This window comes from Palaemon carinicauda, chromosome 27 (assembly GCF_036898095.1).
Source record: "Palaemon carinicauda isolate YSFRI2023 chromosome 27, ASM3689809v2, whole genome shotgun sequence".
In the NCBI taxonomy this organism is placed as follows: Eukaryota; Metazoa; Arthropoda; class Malacostraca; order Decapoda; family Palaemonidae; genus Palaemon; species Palaemon carinicauda.
The window spans coordinates 19,462,770-19,481,285 of record NC_090751.1 but is presented as its reverse complement, the minus strand read 5'-3'; the positions used below and the strand labels follow the sequence as shown (position 1 = coordinate 19,481,285).

The 18,516-nt window shown below is 36.1% G+C and overlaps 1 protein-coding gene across 1 annotated transcript in view; it reads right to left on the bottom strand.

Moving 5' to 3' along the window:
• Positions 1–4,394: 4,394 nt before the first annotated feature.
• The window catches only part of LOC137620586 (protein sax-3-like), a 27,201-nt gene continuing 13,079 nt past the window's right edge, over positions 4,395–18,516 (bottom strand). Inside the window, exons 2-4 of the mRNA XM_068350841.1 lie at positions 9,953–10,531; positions 7,097–8,626; positions 4,395–6,741 (exon numbers count right to left, since the gene is read on the bottom strand). Of these exons, the coding sequence (XP_068206942.1) occupies positions 5,651–6,741; positions 7,097–8,626; positions 9,953–10,531 (3,200 nt within the window). The 3' untranslated portion in view covers positions 4,395–5,650. The remainder of the gene's footprint in view (positions 6,742–7,096; positions 8,627–9,952; positions 10,532–18,516) is intronic.

The window sequence follows — 18,516 nt, the reverse complement described above, 5'->3', positions numbered from 1 at the left end:
TTATAAGTAATGTAATCAATGTTACAAAATTTTTCAGTTACAATAAAAAATAGATTGCATCAATTCCAATTCTTAAAATGCTTATTGGGGGATATGATTTTCTTGCGTTCCGAAATTTGTTTCAAAAAAAAAAAAAAAAAAAAAAAAAAAAAAAAAAAAAAAAAAAAAAAAAAATCGAGTGAAAGGGATATTGTAATATACAAGGTGAAATTGTTGATTTATGTACAATGAATGTTACAGTCGAACTACCCTTCAATCCAATAAAAAATAACTTCACAGAATAATTATATTGTTTCACGTCATTTAGTAAAGTCTATGTCTCTTGCCCTCAAAAAATAAAAGGGGGAGGGGTTAGCGTGCAGTAGCGAGAAAATAAAAACGCAATAGCACCAGAAGAACCCACAACTCATTCGATAAATTCACCACTGCAGCTGTTCTCTTCTTAGGAACCAATGACACTGTAATAGCTTCTGAGATCACAGACAACAGCATAATCAAGGCCGGATTTTGGAAATCCTGCTCAGCAGAAAGTAACGAGATAGTCAAGGTTTAGCATTCTTGATCTAAAATGAGAGAGAGAGAGAGAGAGAGAGAAGAGAGAGAGAGAGAGAGAGAGAGGGGGGGGGGCTACAATAACAATATAATTGCAGTAGTAGTAGTAACAATAACAGTACGAATTCAAACAATGATAATAATGCTGATTATAGCCGGGTAAAAGATGAAAAAAAAATCCTATTTCAGCAGCGTTTCGATACAAAACAATAATTTTCGTATTTCTTCCTTACGAGCTAAACAAACATGAATGCAAATGCGGACAGTCACAGACTTCTATTCCCCCCCCCCCCCCCCCCCCCCCCCAACAAAAAAAAAAAAAAAAAAAAAAAAAAAAAAAAGAAGAAATGAAGGACAGAAAAATGCAATGAAGGGATAAATGAGCTATAAAACATATATAAACACACCGGCGTTTTTCTACAATACAATGTACATAAAACCAAAATTTTCTTCATCATCTTCATCACCGCTCCTAAGCTCAATCAACCTACCCGATGTAATGTCAGCCCTCTACTTCGATAAACTTGACATTAGCTTTAATATATGGGTTAGGGTTGGGTCTTCCATTATCTAATGGACCAAAAGTTTAATTAATACCGCTATCTAAGAGTCGGCTTAGCCTATTGACTGGTCTATAATGCAGTCCACACGCGACGTAGTTCCTTCTGGATAACGTAATTAGTTCATATTATGTCGTTAGCTATAGACTTACAAGATCGGGAGTCTGGGATAAAATCTTATTAAGACTTTAGGAAGGAACAAGGATAAAAAAAGACTTTAATAATGTACTTCGAGAACCATGATGAGAAAAATTAATCTAGATAATCAATAAGTTAAAAAGGAGATTACAGACTTATGCTCTTATTAACGGCTGGGTGAATTTCAAAGGAGAGCTAATATATATATATATATATATATAATATATATATATATATATATATATATATATATATATATATATATATATATATATATATATATACATACATACATACACACACACACACACACATATATATATATATATATATATATATATATATATATATATATATATTTATATACATATATATATATATATATATATATATATATATATATATATATAAAAAATTATATCTTGGCAATAGCCTACCGTTAGGCTCTATGACTTTACCGAGTCCATCGTTCCAAACATGAATTTGAAAGTTGAATAAATTCTATTTATGTTGATATTTTCGCGTCATGAGACAGAATAAATAAATCATGTTTTTTCTAACTTTTCATCATCACAAAATCTGTATTCGAATAAATATAAACAGAATTTTGGCCAAAACTGTGATACTCCATCAAAGGAATACATCATATTTTAGGCATCTAACTTTGAAGCTACTGGGATTTTTAAAAAAAATAAATACATGAAAAGGTTCACGTACATTAATATTATCAAAACAGTTTTACTATGAAATCTAATTTTTTAAAAACAATAATCCGGGAAAGATGAACCTTTCATTAATAATACTGAGAAATGTCATCAGCACAATGAAAAAACTCATTATTGACTGAATAATAAATAATAATGAAGTAATTAAACAAACGAAATAAGCATAAACTACCACAGTATCTGCCACTAGTCTTACCAATAATATACTGACAATAAGAATATTAATGTTATACTAATTAAAAAGATGTCCATTCAACAACAACATCAACAAGACAATATCTCTGACGCATGATATCGACATCACAATAAAAGGGTTGCCAAAATAACATGGACCCATCGTCATGAAACCGTTGCTAATTGTGGGCTTCACTCTAATTCACTTCTTTGGTTTCATGAGAGAGAGATTAAAGAACCGACATATATCCATCACACACGATTTGTGCGTCCCGAGATAGCATCGTCCAACTGGATTCTCCAAAGACGTTTAGGGTGACCTTGAAATAACTGCCAAAAGGGAATTATATTCATCCATAGGGCGTATTCATATCAACCTCCGGTTAGCCAGGTTGAGAAACATTGGTTTGATCCGTACGTTGTTTGGTTACCACTAATAAATGCAAGGAGTAGTCAGCACATAACCCATTTAAACATCCATAAGGAAGGGCAAGAAGCTGGCAATTTCACCCTATAATTACTTATTTTTGCAAAGGGAAAGGGAGGCGTAAGGAAAAAGATTAAAGTACACACACAAGTTTTTATAGTTTATACAGAAAATAAATTTTGATGTTGTTACTGTTCTAAAAATATTTTATTTTTTCCTTGTTCCCCTTCCTCACTGGGTTATTTTGCCTGTTGGGGGCCCTGCGCTTATAGCATCCTTGCTTTTCCAACTAGGGTTGTGGCTTAGCAAGTAATAATAATCATAATATATATATACATATATATATATATATATATATATATATATATATATATATATATATATATATATATATATGTATATATATATAAATATATATATATATATATATATATATATATATATATATACAGTATATACATATATATACACATATATATACACACATAAATATACATACATACACACACACACACACACACACACACACATATATATATATATATATATATATATATATATATATATATATATATATATATATATATGTGTGTGTGTGTGTGTGTGTGTGTGTGTGTATTATCATGTGAATTTTTCCACGTTTAGACGGACTCCCGCTTGAAAGTAGGTACTTTAGGTTATCGGTAGTTTTTAGAGATGGGGTGGAAAATTCTGTGCTCCACCTTACACCGTTTGGAACCTGGAACGAACTACAGGGCGTCAAAGCTGAGCTACATCAAGCAACTACTGAATTACGTCGAGTCAAGAGATATTTTCTGTCAGTGGGAATGCCAATTTTCGACACTTGCACTGTCAAGTATGCATTCATCGGACACATAGGCTTCAGAATGTTCTTACTTCTTAAAGTTTATATTCTAACATAGATTCTCTTGTTCAGTAGATAATAAAACCCATTTTAACCATATAATTATCATTTTTAGGCAATCTACAACCATAGTTGGAAAATTAAGATGCTACAATCCCAATGGCTCCAAAACAGCCCAGTGCGGAAAGGAAATAGAGAAATAAAGTATAAGCGATAAGAAGCAATAAAAAATTATAAACTATTTCAAAATAGGCAACATTATTAAACTAGAGACGGAATATATAAACATATATAATCTCTAATTCCATTCAAGCCTGGTCTAAATATCGTTATTAAATTACCACTCATCTGTCGCAGTTTTAGAAAGAAAAAAAAAAGTATGTTCAAGGTCATGGACTCTCACGAATACGCCATTTGCTCAAGTTTACAACTTCTTTAGCTTTAATTATCTCGATGTCATTTCATGTTTATATGACTCAAACGTGATAATAAAATTCCTGCGTTGGCGGGGAGGGAGGAAGTGTGGAGGAAGGACCCCAGAATGTTTATTTCCATTTTAGTAATTAACACTATTTCTATCTATCCCCTACCAATAAAAAGCCTTTCAATAATTTGCAGTTATTCATTGTATCTTTCATAACAATTCAGAAAACTAATTGATAAATGAAAAACATTAATTTCCCGTATATTCAACACAACTCACAAATACTATGAGTTGTAATTTTTTCATTTATATTCTACGTTTTTGAAACTACAGCTTTCACTACAGATTCTATTCTACAGTACTAAATACCATCAAGGAGTTATATAATACAATAAGACGTTTTAAAACAAAATTGGACATTATAAAACCAAGAAATTTTGTTTTAATGCCCTCCTAAAGTAAAGGAGACTAAATCATGTAAATGAAAGAGAGCACAGTCATTAAGAATGTCATTTATTAAAAAAATAGATCTTATTTACATAATCATATAGATACATATACAACACAAATATGAATTTCTGATAAATAACAACAAACTTCTTTCCGGCAAATACCACAGGAGTTATTTGTAACAAAATGAAAGTCAAGTTCTATTGGCACAAAATATACAAAGTAAAAATGTCCTGGATATGTGACACTTCAGAATCTATCGTGCCTCCACTGAAAACCTATTGTACGATGTGTTTTCGTGGTTCTTATGATTTCTATAAATAAAACCATAGAACAAAGTGTGCTTTAAACACTACGAGTTGCTTCATCTCTAAAGGTGGATGTCAAATCAAAGCTTCCTGGCATCATTTAGCACCTTATCACCAAAACATTGCACCAAACTGGTGGAAGAATTGATGTTCGTACCCGTGAGATGCTGACTGAAGAACGTGCACGACTTCAATTTTTCAACCATCATAGAAAGTTCTTGGTTACTTTGAAGAAAGTCTGGCATTAAGGCTCTGAAAGATGTCAGAAGACTTGTTCGTAAGACACTACCTTCTCTAAAAGAAAAATCACAACAACCATTATGTACATCAGCCATTACATCTCAGGTTCTTTCAAGTGAAGAGAACTTGCGACGTCTGTTCGTTTATCTGTTCACAATGCTAAGTAGCATTTTGTCATTTTCATTACCCTGAAATTATTAGGTGGCAGCACGTTAGCAGATTACATCTCACCTACAGATTTTAAGTTGCAATGGCAACCAACTGACTTACGCAGTGTAAACACTAAACCTTCCAAATAAGCTATATCGCTGGTTAAGTCCGACGAGATGTTTCTAATTCTCAAAGCTAGCTATAGAAGCGCTCTAAAAATAGCAAGTTAAGTTTTCAATTCACTCAGCAAAAAGTCTTAGTCATTAACTTTCTTTCTGAAGCTACCAAAGAGTGCCATAAACGTATTACCAGTTATCATCCACAACACGAGGCGATTATAAAGCATCGAGGGTATTACAGCTATGAAATCAGCCATTAAATAACAACCTCAAATCTTGCACTAGAAGAAAGTATCGCAGTTAGCAGTTATCGTTAATGCAACCTAATGAAAAATTCTAATGCCTTTGACTTAGATAAGTATAGTGCCCCATGGCACTCCATAATTGAGCAGGTACATAAAAATGACTTTGGTTAATAAATTATGGCATATAACAGACAACTTTTTTCTCTTAGTTTTTGTAATAAAGATACTGAAGTTAGACAACACAGGTTGATTAAGAAATCACAACAAAAGGATTCAAGAGTTACACACACTGCTGTTCTCCCGAGGTTCAGATAACCTCACTTGTCGTGAGGCCGTATTGCCAGCACCACGGCTCTGTAGAGTATTAAAGGTTATGAACCTATCACGAGTGTTACTTGGGGTTACCTGGGTATACATATCATAAGTGTGCTCTGAAGTATTGTCACAAGGTCTATGGTACTGTTCAGATCCACCTGCACTACCGTAAGGTAAGGAAGAAGGATACATTATGCATGTTCCATGATGAACTGGCTGATAAGCAGGATCTCCCAGATCTCGGTCACATGGAGGGGGACATGTTGGTGGTGGTGGAAGGACAGCAGACCAGTTGATCTGGACCCCTGAATTTTCCCTATGGTGTCGCCAAGGTGTGGTGTGCGTTAGGTGAGGAGATGCAGGAGCTAAAAGTGCTGTGGTGGCATAAGGCTCAGTGGCTTCATTGGCTTGTGTTTTTGGTTCAGCATATTCATTAATCTGTTGATCAGAATGAAGAAGTCTAGCAGAGGATAAGTTGTATTCCTTCTCACACTCAGATGGACGCCACAACTTTTGTTCACTGTACATATTAATAGTGTTATGTGCAGGATATATGGATGGGTCCTGGTAGTGGGCAGGGGTATTTGGTGGGTTAGATGGAGGAGGCTTGTGGTGAAGTCTCCTAATATACATTATTGTCACAATAAATAAAATAATCACTAAGGGTACTAACAAATATGGTAACCAATCTGGTTGTGGTGGAGCATAAATCACTGAAGTGTCCATGTTGCTATTTTCATAAGTATGTTGATGACCCTGGACATTACTGGCACCAAAGTCTATAAGAACAGGAGGACTAAAAGGTCCAACTCCTGCTCCAGTTTGGGCAGCAACTTGAACAGTGTAAAGACGCCCAGGTGATAAGCCATGTGCTTCAAGCCAGGGACTAGTGACAACTTCAGTTGCTTCAGTTCCATTATGAATCAGCATAACCTGGTAGCCAATGACATCACCACGGGCCTGCTTTTTTGGTATTTGCGACCAGGTGATGAGAGCGGAACCATCATCACGTAGTGTAGCCTCTATGTTACTAGGAGCCATCACAGGAGCTGTTAAAAGAATTGAGAATAAACAAATGTTACTGAAATAATATGGCATCAATTTTAGAACAAATGAATGTTAAGGAAGTAATAAGGCATCACCTTTAATTCTATACATACAGTTTAAAGCTTCTTTAACAAAGTACTTTTACAAGATAACAATTGTTAGTGAACATGACTAATATCATTAGGAATCAACAAAGGTGTTGTTGAAAGAAATGATGATACTCAAATGTTACTGAAGTGAACTAGTGTCATTTTGATTACAAAGATAAAAGAATAATAAAGATTCTTCAATAAAGAATTTTAACAAATGAGAATAAGTATCAAACATTGGTTGATTAAAATAGAAATCAATACTCACTATCTTCTGGTGTGGTAAGCGAGTGTGAATTAGATGGGGTTCCCTCAACACTTCGCCAAAATGGAACAATGAAGAATGAGTAATAAGTATTAGGCTGTAGGTTATGTAGATGGTGTGAAGACGATGATGATCCTAATACAGTTGCCACTTTAACAACACCTTCTTCAGACACAGTGTACACTAAAACACCTTCAACAGCTTCATGTCCTGATGCAAGGAATTTCCAAGTAAGCAAAACATTGCTGGGGCCAGTTGGTGAGGCATTGGTGAGTGTAACAGTTGGCCGAGAAAGTCTACGTCTTGCATGGCGCACTTGATCCATAGTAAGTGATGGGTCTCTAGGGGAACGAATGGTAACGGGATCTGACCATGGGCTAGGGAAAGAGGCTCCTCCACTATTTACTGCCCTAACCAAAAATGTGTATATATTACCCGACATTAAATTTTTAACAATACAAGACTCTTCGTCCATGACAGCATCGGCAACTCGCCATTCATCCCAGCCTTGCCGCCAGTACTCAACTGTATACCAGTGTTCGGAGTTAATATTTATTTGTGAATTTGGAAGCCATTTCAAGTACACAGCTGTTTCATTAATAAACATTATTTGAGGCTTTGTAGGAGGAGCTGGTGGCCGGATATCTTGATCAGCAACTGGTTCTTTAGATATTCTTAATATTGCTTCTTGTTCAACGTTACCTGTTTTAGCATTTACCTTGCATGTATAGATCCCTGCATCATCTGCAAGAATTTCTTTAATGAGTAATGCACCATTCATTGCCAAAGCAATTCGGGGATCATCATTGTTTTGTGCCAGCTGGCGTGCTGGAAGATGGGCTGCAGGCTGGAACCACCAGGAAACTGACGGTTCCGCAGCTTCACTAACTACTTCACAAGGAAATGTAGCTACATCTCCGAGGGTCAGGGTTAAATCCTTTGGGCCTACACCAATGACAGGTGGAGGATAAGCTTCTACAACCATAACTTCAGCTTGTGCACTTACTCCTCCACCTCCACTGACTCCCCAACAATAATAAATACCACTATCTTGGGTAGTAGTCGTATCAAGGTGGAGAACTTGTCCATCTTGAGAAATGGCTACATGTCCACTTTCTTGAGCTGGGGTTAGAAGGGCTGTTCTATCTTGAGTAGGAAGTCGCCACAGCAATAGTGGTGTAGGATCACCTTCTACCAGGCAAGATAGCTGTGCTGGGTTACCAACCATAACCTGAACATCTTGTGGTCGTTGCATGAGCTTAGGGGCATCTACTACAGTCAGCTGAGCCTTTGAAGTTGCGACTCCTGCTTCATTTTGGACTTCACACACATAAATTCCAGAGTCAACAGCAGCAACCTGCTCAAGTACCAAGCGATGATTTTCATTCGTGGCCCTACCCAAGGGCATGATGCCATCCAGCCTTCTCCAAGTGACTGTAGGCACAGGGGAACCTTGGGCACGGCAAGTCAGTTCCACTGTCACACCAGAGGCAGTCGTTACGTTCTCCGGCCTTTCTTCAAACCAAGGTGGAGCTGTAATGAGAACAACATATCATGCTATTAAAAATAGTTTCTCATAAAAACTTAATATCAAAATGCCCTGTAAATACAAAGGACAAACCTTCGAAATATGAATTTAATATCCCAAATTCAGCAGATACAAGATTACTGACGAGTTAGGCTGTATAACCAAGGAGGATCTTGAGAAATATGCAGTGAATGTGAGGGATATTTTGCTCAGCGTCAAAGACTTCCTCCCTTTATTTTCTATAATTTTTCTTTATGTGAATTTTAATACTATTGACGTTTAAGGACTAAAGAATTCTAATAACTAAAAAATACTGGCTATATATTTCGGTATTTTGAAACTGAGCTTACAAAAAAAATACATTCAGTATTAGCACAAGGCATAAAATCAATTCCAGAAATAATAATAATAAAACAATATAACTCAGTTTAAAGTCAGTCTCTATCCAGATAAAAAGGATAACGTCAGTGCAACTCCAGATAGAGCCGATCAGAGTCGAACAAAAAAAAACTAAACACAGAGAGTTAAGAGACAGAACATGAAACAGGTGGCCTTATAAGATCAGAGAGAGAGAGAGAGAGAGAGAGAGAGAGAGAGAGAGAGAGAGAGAGAGAGAGAGAGAGAGAGAGAGAGAGGTGGCCAGGTGAGTAACAATGTATTATTGACAAGACCATTACCCCTTAAATTCCAATACCATGAGCCTTGTGTCGAATTCATAGCGATGATATTTTTTGTTTGTTTGATAATTCGTACGAAGAATTGTGTAATGAAAAATTAATTATGGGGAATTATGTCATCACATTAACTTGCACTTTTAGTTGCGAACAAATGTTGTTGTAGAAAAAAAGGTGGTTTAAAATTGAAATTTTTTTTCTAACAAAGCTCACATAATAACAGAAGGTTGATTCATTCCATTGCTATTATTACAAGAACATTAGAATATAAAACATTTATAACAACGAAATAGCTCCAATGAACAAATATATTACCAAGACAAGATAAAAATAACAAATAAACTTTATATGTGTCTGTGTGTAATATATGAATATAATAACGATGTCACACTTATACATTACATATACGGCTAACCAAGAGAGTCGTTCATGAGATTAAGAAGTAAGAATGGATTTCAGTACAAAATAAAATTAAGAAAAGAATTAGGAATTATAACCTAAAAAATTAAATTCAAGATAAAACGAAGGAATATATAAACCGTGGATTATAATAAAAAAGGAATCAACAAAATAAGAGACCCAAACTGAATTACATTTAAGGAAATACAGACATGAAAAATAAACCAAAAAGAGTACAAAAAATTAAGTCAAACTTACTCATAACGATGAGTTCGGTGGGAGGCGCCTCCCTGTTCCCAGCCACACTCTTGGCACGACACAGATAGGTCGCTGTGTCTTCCATGACGGCCCTGCTGATGATAAGATCGCCTTCAGAAGTAACGACGATGCGGCTCGAATTAGTGACAGCCTGCCCGTCCCTGAACCACGTGAGTTCGGGCGGAGGGGATCCCTTGGGAGGCCTGCAGGAGAGGGTGACCAAGTCTCCGATCCGAGCCTTCACCAAGGGCTCGGGATGAGCCTCGAAGTCGTAGGACAGCGTGGCGATGGTCAGGGTGGCGTTCTTGGATCGAGTAGCTCCATAGCTGTTGAAGGCCACGCACCAGTAGGTCCCGGCATCGGAGTCCTTCCTGCTGTAGGCCACCCGGAGGAAGAAGAGGGAACCCGAAGGCAGGAGAACCCGATGGGACCTGCTGTCTTGGGATGACGTCACCACCTGCTGGCCATCTCGGAACCAGGTGATTCTGGCGGCCCCCGGGGCGGCACAGTTGAGGGTGGCAGGATCATTACGACGAGCCACGATGTTGCTTGGCTGCTCCCGGATCACTGGGGGCTCTCCTGGTAAGAGAATGGGAGAGATGGAATTGATAGAAAAGGGAGTACACTGCTTCCATCTTAAACATATGTCTATTTTCCAAGGGGAGAGAACGAGTGGGGGAAGGCAAAAATAGGGTCCATGCTAAAAATTGTATACTCCTTATGGAGAGAGAGAGAGAGAGAGAGAGAGAGAGAGAGAGAGGAGAGAGAGAGAGAGAGAGAGAGAGAGAGATGCTAAAATTATATACTCTTATGGTTAGAGAGAGAGAGAGAGAGAGAGAGAGAGAGAGAGAGAGAGAGAGAGAGAGAGAGAGAGAGAGAGATGCTAAAATGATATACTTTTATGGTTATGGAGAGAGAGAGAGAGAGAGAGAGAGAGAGAGAGAGAGAGAGAGAGAGAGAGAGAGAGAGAGAGAGAGAGAGAGAGAGAGAGAGATACAGCTATATTTGTGAACGGAATAAATGTTGTAGAGTTGACGCCCCTTTAGTAACATTCACGAGGAACTTAATTCGCTTCACCTAAAATGAACACGAAACTGCGCAGAATCAACATGGCAGGTGTGTCAAGAAAAGTACTCAGCCATCGACCTTCGTTTACGTCAGCTTCTGTCTTTAACTAATGAGGATATGTTAACAGAAGAAAGATTAACTAATGAGAATATTTTAACACGAAAGAATAACCAATGAGAATATTTTAACACGAAAGATTAACCAATGAGGATATTTTAACAGATGAAAGAAATTTAATTATTTTCCTGAATAAACTCACATTCATCATTACGATTGCTATCTATCGATGATGTGAATAGAGTCAATCGTGATAATTACCTGTCTATAATTAGTATCGCCGCTGATTTTAGATAAGCAAGGTTACCTAGACTTCGTTTTACTCAGTGGAATTCAAATTCAGCGCTTAGTAAACACTTAACCAGGTGAAAAATAAACGAGGATATAAAGGATAATTCTTGGATATGTAAATATAAAAAACAGAACTTTGGATTTGCATAGAGATTTCATTTATAATGCTAACTTTAAACAAAAGATGGAGTGGGACTAAAGTAAAATTTGTTGCAGGAAATAGTACGCGTGTTTGAGAGAGAGAGAGAGAGAGAGAGAGAGAGAGAGAGAGAGAGAGAGAGAGAGAGAGAGAGAGAGAGAATTTATAAAGCTCTACAGTATTCTATAATTAAATGTAAGGCACGCGTCTCTCAAATTACTTCAGTCCATAAAATCCAGGCTGCATTCGGAAAATATACTCTGATAAAAATACCGCCGATTCATTTCGCCGTATAAAATTTAAAAATAAAAAAAAATAAATCCGAGCTTAATTAGTAAACTTTATAATCGAATAATCACTTGTCAGAAAAACACGGCGTCCCATCTCTTTTGACGCGCTAATGTCAAAAGCATCACTTGGAAAAAAAGGTTAAAAATTTGAAATATAAATGTTTCTGTAAAAGAGCTAGACATCACAGTGGACAGATACTTTTTTTTTCTTTCGATACAACAGTCAATCCAGAACTTTTAATTATCCAACTTTAACAAAAGAATGGTGTCACCTACGACGGAGATTAAAAAAAAATAGACAAAATTGCTGTTCGTTATTTCAATGGAAAAGTCAGTAATTATTAATACCATTGACTGAATAAAAAAAATACGATGCAATACAGAAAAGTATCCCTTACATAGGAAAACTGACATAGTAATTTGTTGGAATTTCATTATAAGGTAAAAGATAAAACTAACGACGCTATGTCACACAAAAAGACTAATGGTGATTAAACGAGAGAGAGAGAGAGAGAGAGAGAGAGAGAGAGAGAGAGAGAGAGAGGGTTCGAATATATTACCTATAATGTTATTTTCAAAGTCTTCAAAAGAGAGAAAATATTGAAAACCGCCCTATCTTGAATATAATTAGCTAAATGTCACATCCAGGAAGAGAGATTGCTCGTAATCTAAAGTTGAATTGAGGCAGTGTGAGTGAGGGGGTTGAAAAGGCACATAATCCTTAGGGGTAGGTGTGGGAATATGTTAAAGTTAAGGAAGTTTTATTTGAATGAGGTTCGTACACGCTATGGTGATCAAAAGTATACAGTATGTGGGACATTAACCACAGCGTTGATATTTTCATTTCTGGAGCATGGAGCCACGTCATGCTAAGATGCATGGCTTATATGCTGAATAACATACAAAGGCACACACATACACAGATATATATGTATATATGTATATATGTATATATATATACATATATATATATATATATATATATATATATATATATATATATATATATATATATATATATATATATATATATATATATATGCACACATACAAAGAAGGATCCATGACAAAATCGCTTTGGAAGAGAATATACCAACGAATTCGGGTCATAAACAGGCGCATTATACCCTTATAGAATTGCCACTTGCTATTCCTACGTATTCACCATCAATTTCCAGTGTAAGGAAAAAATAATTGCAATATATGTTCAGCTTAAAAATCAGCGCATCGCCATACACAAAAATGTATGAAGGAACGAAAGGCTTGAATCTAATGAGCATATTCAGTGTGTCTATTCTTAATGGTCAACACATTAACGGGAGCTTTCAACATAAACAACTTTATATATATATATATATATATATATATATATATATATATATTATATATATATATATATATATATATATATATATATATACGCATGTTCAAATAAGCCATATATATTTTTGATACATTAATGTCTGGATTCTCTTAACGACCTCGGGATCAGAACCCCAGGCGAAATCACACAAAGACAAGAGCTTGTGACCGGCCGGGAATCGAACCCTGGTCGGCAAGCTTGTATAGACAGTGACTAAACCACTTGGCCACGAGGCCAGGTGGTTTAGGCCAAGTGGTTTAGTCACTGTCTATACAAGCTTGCCGACCAGGGTTCGATTCCCGGCCGGTCACAAGCTCTTGTCTTTGTGTGATTTCGCCTGGGGTTCTGATCCCGAGGTCGTTAAGAGAATCCAGACATTAATGTATCAAAAATATATAGGGCTTATTTGAATAAGAAAAACACGTCTAAATGTGCAAAATTTATCATATACGCATGTGTGTATATTCGTATAAGAAAACGGAAACAAACAAGCATGGAAAGAAGCTGCTGACGACAACAAAACAGACGTAATCTCAACTAATCACAGAAGAATCATCCGATCAGGAGTTCTAGGAGTGATCTCCAATGCCATTCACCGAAACGACTCTTTATTCGGGGCCATTAATCAAAGTCCTTGCGCGTATCTAATCTATGCTCATTTACGAACGATCAATCACAAGCACGGGAAGAAGAGAAGCTGTAGACAACGAAAGAAGCAAATAATGTAGCAATGCCACCTAAATTGACTGTTCGCAACTATTCTGAACAGCGGGAGAAGGGATATAAACCTTCAACATTGATCAGCGGGGAACTAACTCAATAAACGAAGTTCCAAGCAAAGCTCTAATTAATGTAGTAAACCAAGTTCCCATCCCAGCTTTAAACTGACATTAAGCTCTATAAATCACTGGCAATCCCGAATTACCGTCAACGCCAGCAGCAAATGAATGGAAATGATCCCCTCGGGGCAATCAATCAGTAAGCGCCCACCTGTAAAACGGACAAACCAATACAGACCGAATGGCAAGGAGAGGGTAATCTGCATTCATCATACATACGCAAGGCCGAACATATGCCAACCACCAGTAGGGATTTGATCGTCGCTTCGCTGAACGTCCTTATGAAGAGTAGTGAAAATCCGTACACAAATGGCATTCAAGATTGGCATACACTGTTAAAACTTTGCATTAAAAAACGGTAAATTTCTGGCAACAGTTATTCCAGGAATTTTGCCGTTTTAAAAACAGATATATTGACGTAAAGGAGTGATATTACGGTCACCAACTCGTAAAAGATAATAACAAAGTAGGGTAAATTTACGGTTGCCTGTATTTTACTTAAATACGGCTGAGAACAGTATATTTTTACGGAGAATTTCCGATTAAAATTACGGGTTTTTTTAAACAGTGTACATCTACAAAAGTTCAAACTTGCAGCGAATGTGTATATGTTGAACAGGCTGACACAAGTCTCTATAGTTATGTTATGAAAGATCTGCTTTAATGCTGTTACTATTTTTAAAATATGTTTTTTCAATTGTTCATTACTTCTCTTGTAGTTTATTTCCTTATATCCTTTCCTCTCTGGGCTATTTTTCCCAGTTGGAACACTAAGGCTTATAGAATCATGCTTTTCCAACTAGAGTTGTAGCTTTAATAATAATAATAATAATAATAATAATAATAATGAACATTTTGTAATGTATCTTCATTATTCCTACGTATTCAATCGCTAAACCTAAAATTTTTATGGAAATATTATTTGGCCCATGAAGGTATCGTACAAAGAAATTTCGATAAAACTACACCAAGAGAAAAATAAATAAGAGGAAAGTTAAAGTAGGCGTATCATAAAAACCTGCAGTTGATGACAATGATAATTCATTTTACTATATTATCTTTGAAATTAAAGAACGGTTGAATTTAACCCAATTCTCATGATAAACAATCACAATTACTTTGGCCAATGTTTAATAGAAAAGATCTATAGAAATTACTTATCAATAAAACTTAGACGCATAAAATTCACTTGCCAAATGGAAGCTACTCACGGTGGAAACAATGGTATTCCTACCTTCAGAAAATACAGGAGAGAGAGAGAGAGAGAGAGAGAGAGAGAGAGAGAGAGAGAGAGAGAGAGAGAGAGAGAGAGAGAGAGAGAGAGAGAGAAATATTTTGAAAATGGTGAAACCGAAAACAATATACATATTTAATCTCACGAGGGAGGGAAGAGTGAGGGGAGTACTTCTACGTAGAACAAGTAAAAAAGATTATACATTTTCAGTTGAGAGAGAGAGAGAGAGAGAGAGAGAGAGAGAGAGAGAGAGAGAGAGAGAGAGAGAGATAAATCCAAATCGAAATATATTCACTTCCGGATGAATGATTGAGGGGAAGGAGACAATCGGCTTGTCCCTCTCCCCCTCTCTCTCAAATATCCCCAACAGCACACCAGTCACTTTGCTTATGGAAACTCTCTCTCTCTCTCTCTCTCTCTCTCTCTCCTCTCTCTCTCTCTCTCTCTCTCTCTCTCTCTCGCGAATCCAATCGTCAGTAAAGCACTTTCGCTTCTACCGAGGGAGCTATTTATCATCAAAACCAACACGAATTATCACCCTTTTTGGGGAATAAAATATGCTTTCCTCACACTGCAATGGCGTGACAACAGGTCGTTTCGAGAATGATTTAAGCAGATTCCGGAGTTTCGCCACTATAGTAGATTTTACTTTTTGAATTCCTCCGGGTTGAGGGTTCACCGCAGGCTATAATTGAGGGAAACAGGTGGGAGGATCAAGAGAGGGGGAGAGGGGAGGGGGTGGGGGAAGAGGATGGAATGGCTGATACCTTAAAATAACCTCAAGTGAATTACATTCCTTAGGTGGCATATTCTAAAAAAAAAAATGTCGATAAACCTTACTTTTAGTATTTACATATATTCATGTACCTACTCGCATTGTTGTAACTGTATACGTGCTTATCTAAATAGAACGAAAACATAATTATTTAAATAAATCTATTCCAAGTTTTGTTTGATTCATTGTTTCACTTCTGTTAATGCAATGCCCTCTTAAGACACCTTGAAATTTCCTTTCGTAACTTTGGTACGTAAATGCAATGGTTCGTCTGATATATTTCATAAGAACAAATTCGTAACTTTGGTACTTGAATACGAAGCTTCATTATTTCATAACGATTATAGGGTTTCATGTACCCGCACAGAGAAGCAAGTACACAAAGCGTTCTACCCCACCAAAAACGCGTTCATTCTCTCTCTCTTTCTCTCTCTCTCTCTCTCTAACAGTATTCGAACTTCCATCCAAATCGAGGAGATAAAGACATGAGGGGTTCCGTAAAAATCCAGTGTCTCAGTTGAGTGAATTAGCTACCTAGCTGCAGGGCGTAGCTGGAGAGAGAGAGAGAGAGAGAGAGAGAGAGAGAGAGAGAGAGAGACGTAAAAATCCAGTCTCAGTTTAGTGAATTAGCTATCTAGTTACAGGTCGTAGCTGGGAAGAGAGAGAGAGAGGAGAGAGAGAGAGAGAGAGAGAGAGAGAGAGAGAGAGAGAGAGAGAGAGAGAGAGAGCAGTACTCTTCCAAATCCATAGCCCCATATAATTGAACACAGGAAGGCTTCTATAATTCTAACCTAACCGAGACAATAGTAACAAAAAGCTAATGCATTTGGATGAATACAGAAATACCGATGTATATTTTGTACATTTTCCTGGATATCAAGACTAAATCAATACTTGTCCCCCTTCCCAAAGACATCATAAATAAGACAGGTCCGTATTGAATCTGTCGTTGTGTGAGTACAGATTGTAATTCATTCTACGCGCAATACTCGTTTATTGGGCGAAGGCACTGGATACATACCACAGCTCTGAGCCAATTAACTTGCTGCTTCGCACACCTACACCTGCCCACGCATGTATGAGAACATGCCTAATCCCCCCCCCCCCCCACAAGATATTCCCAATAAGTTTTTTATATAATAAATATAACGTATGTTATATATCGTACTGAGGTGATGAGGTTGAATAATTCCTTTTTTTTTATATTATTTTTCATTTGTTGTTTACTGACATTTTACTTTTATGTGTGAGCAAGCATCCAGACACATGTGCACATATATTTAGTCATTTGGAATGAGACAATCATATATAGAAAACATTCAACTAAAAATTATTTTAGAGCTAATACTAACTTTTAAAAATTATGTTCATATAAAGAAAGAGAAGCATAACAGTATGCATATGTAGGATGACATATCTTTTGATTAAATGTTCTTATTCAGTTATATTTTCTTTATCTAGTTTAGTGTTAAAAACTTTAGTTACAGCAATGCAATTGATTGGCATTGCATTATTTTTTCTTAGCCTTTACATGGACAGATCAATTAACCTTGTCCAAAGCGGGCTCATGTTCATTCATATTACCCTTCATTTCACTCTTATTTCACTAAGACATACCACAAGGGCATATGAATTCCTCTTCAAGTCAGCCTCACCTTAAAAAAAAATAAAAAGAGGGTTGCATCACAACCCTAGTAATATAAAAGATAATGATGGACGGTATCTTCTACATCTACAAAAAAAAAAAAAAAAAAAAAATACAATGTACCCTTAACTCCATCTTAGAAGGTTCTGCATCCTATAAAAAAAAAAAAAAAAAAAAAAAAAAAAAAAAAAAAAAAAAAAAAAAAAAAAAAAAAAAAAAAAAACCTGAATCACCACTTCCCTTTTCAACCTGGTGTGCACCAAACACCACCTGGGTGTTTTGTAGCCGTTGTTTGTTGCATTGACCTTGGTTAAGAGTTGTTATTGAAAAACACAGGAACACTCGAAGTCACGTCTGTCGGCAATTGATATTGCACTGACTTATATCGAAGAGATTATCTGTTTACTGCGATACCGAGTTCCCAATATTTTGATGAATGATGACAAAGTGGCTTGTGGTGACTTTAGCGGTGGTGATTGTACTGTAAATCAAATAAGACATGACGAAGTGATAACACAAAGGACTTTGCTTTCAATTGTCATATTGTTGATAAGCGCAGTGACAGTTATGAAAAAGCGAAAAGATAACGCCCTAATGCCAAGAAAACGGTTAACTTTCTTTTTTTTTTTTAATAGGATTGCAGAAAATGTTAAACAATCCGTTTTTCTGAGTGTTGAAGGGAAGTATTTCTATATATTCATGTTATATATACACTATACAAATACATTAAAAAATATATACAGTATATTACCGACATATTTTAATATATATATATACAGTATATATATATATATATATATATATATATATATATATATATATATATATACTGTATATATATACTGTATATATATACTGTATAT